This window comes from Hippocampus comes, unplaced genomic scaffold (genome assembly GCF_001891065.2).
Source record: "Hippocampus comes isolate QL1 unplaced genomic scaffold, H_comes_QL1_v1.1 C16706098, whole genome shotgun sequence".
NCBI classification, from domain to species: domain Eukaryota; kingdom Metazoa; phylum Chordata; class Actinopteri; order Syngnathiformes; family Syngnathidae; genus Hippocampus; species Hippocampus comes.
In genome coordinates, this window is record NW_017837134.1 from 1 (window position 1) to 721 (window position 721).

The 721-nt window shown below is 43.1% G+C and overlaps 1 protein-coding gene across 1 annotated transcript; it reads left to right on the forward strand.

Annotated features, from left to right (window-relative positions):
* The first annotated feature begins 26 nt into the window (after nucleotides 1-26).
* On the forward strand, nucleotides 27-511 carry LOC109508941 (ER degradation-enhancing alpha-mannosidase-like protein 3). The gene is made up of 2 exons (XM_019858865.1): nucleotides 27-165; nucleotides 260-511. Exons 1-2 carry the CDS (start codon nucleotides 28-30, stop codon nucleotides 494-496), a joined length of 375 nt encoding a protein of 124 aa, XP_019714424.1. The 5' UTR covers nucleotide 27; the 3' UTR covers nucleotides 497-511.
* Nucleotides 512-721: the final 210 nt, after the last annotated feature.

Genomic DNA, 721 nt, shown 5'->3' on the forward strand with positions numbered 1-721 from the left:
TTTTTTTTTTTTCATGTGACTTTTAACATGGTCGTGCATGTTTTTTTGTACAGAGAAATTGAGTTACCTCTTCATGATAATGGCATCGAACCAGTGGAGTTCCTAAAAAGCATGGGCATTTCTCTCACTCCACTAAATGAGTTCAGCACGGGAGACACCAGAAGGGTACTTAACGTGTTACTTTGTTCTGTGAAAACAACACCGAGGACGACTTTACGGGAAAAGCGCAAACATAAATCGACTTTTCCCATTTGTTTAGGAGCACAAAGGCGCGTGCCGGATGAAACTTGTGGCGGAGGTGAGACAAACGCTGGATGAGGAGGAAGTGGTGCCTCATGCGGTGCAGCTTATCTCCCCTCCCTTTCTGGGGAGGACCGTGCTCATGGCAGGCCCTGCCAAGTTTGGAATGGACCTGACCAAGCGAGAACATGGCGTAAGATTTCCCATGGCGCAATCATGGATGCGCCGCAACACGTTTTACACGCTGTTTAAATAGGACATGTTTTAGATTATTTGTACACCCCACACCAGAGGATAATCTGTTAGCGGCATCAGGCCTTCTCCAACTTTGACCAGAGAAGAGGAAAAAATGCTCAAATTAGGCCTCATATTGATTTGTGTGTTCCCACTTTAGTATTTAAACAAATTATTAGGAATAAAATATGCATTTTTATGGTTTAAAAAAAAGTCCAGTTTTACAGAAACGCAATGAGAGTCAAAA

Bases quoted from the DNA above. Each gene is read 5' to 3' on its own strand.
- LOC109508941 (XM_019858865.1), top strand. From the start codon at position 28: ATGGTCGTGCATGTTTTTTTGTACAGAGAAATTGAGTTACCTCTTCAT. The intron at 166-259 runs GTACTTAACGTG...CCATTTGTTTAG, and splicing joins GCACGGGAGACACCAGAAGG to GAGCACAAAGGCGCGTGCCG.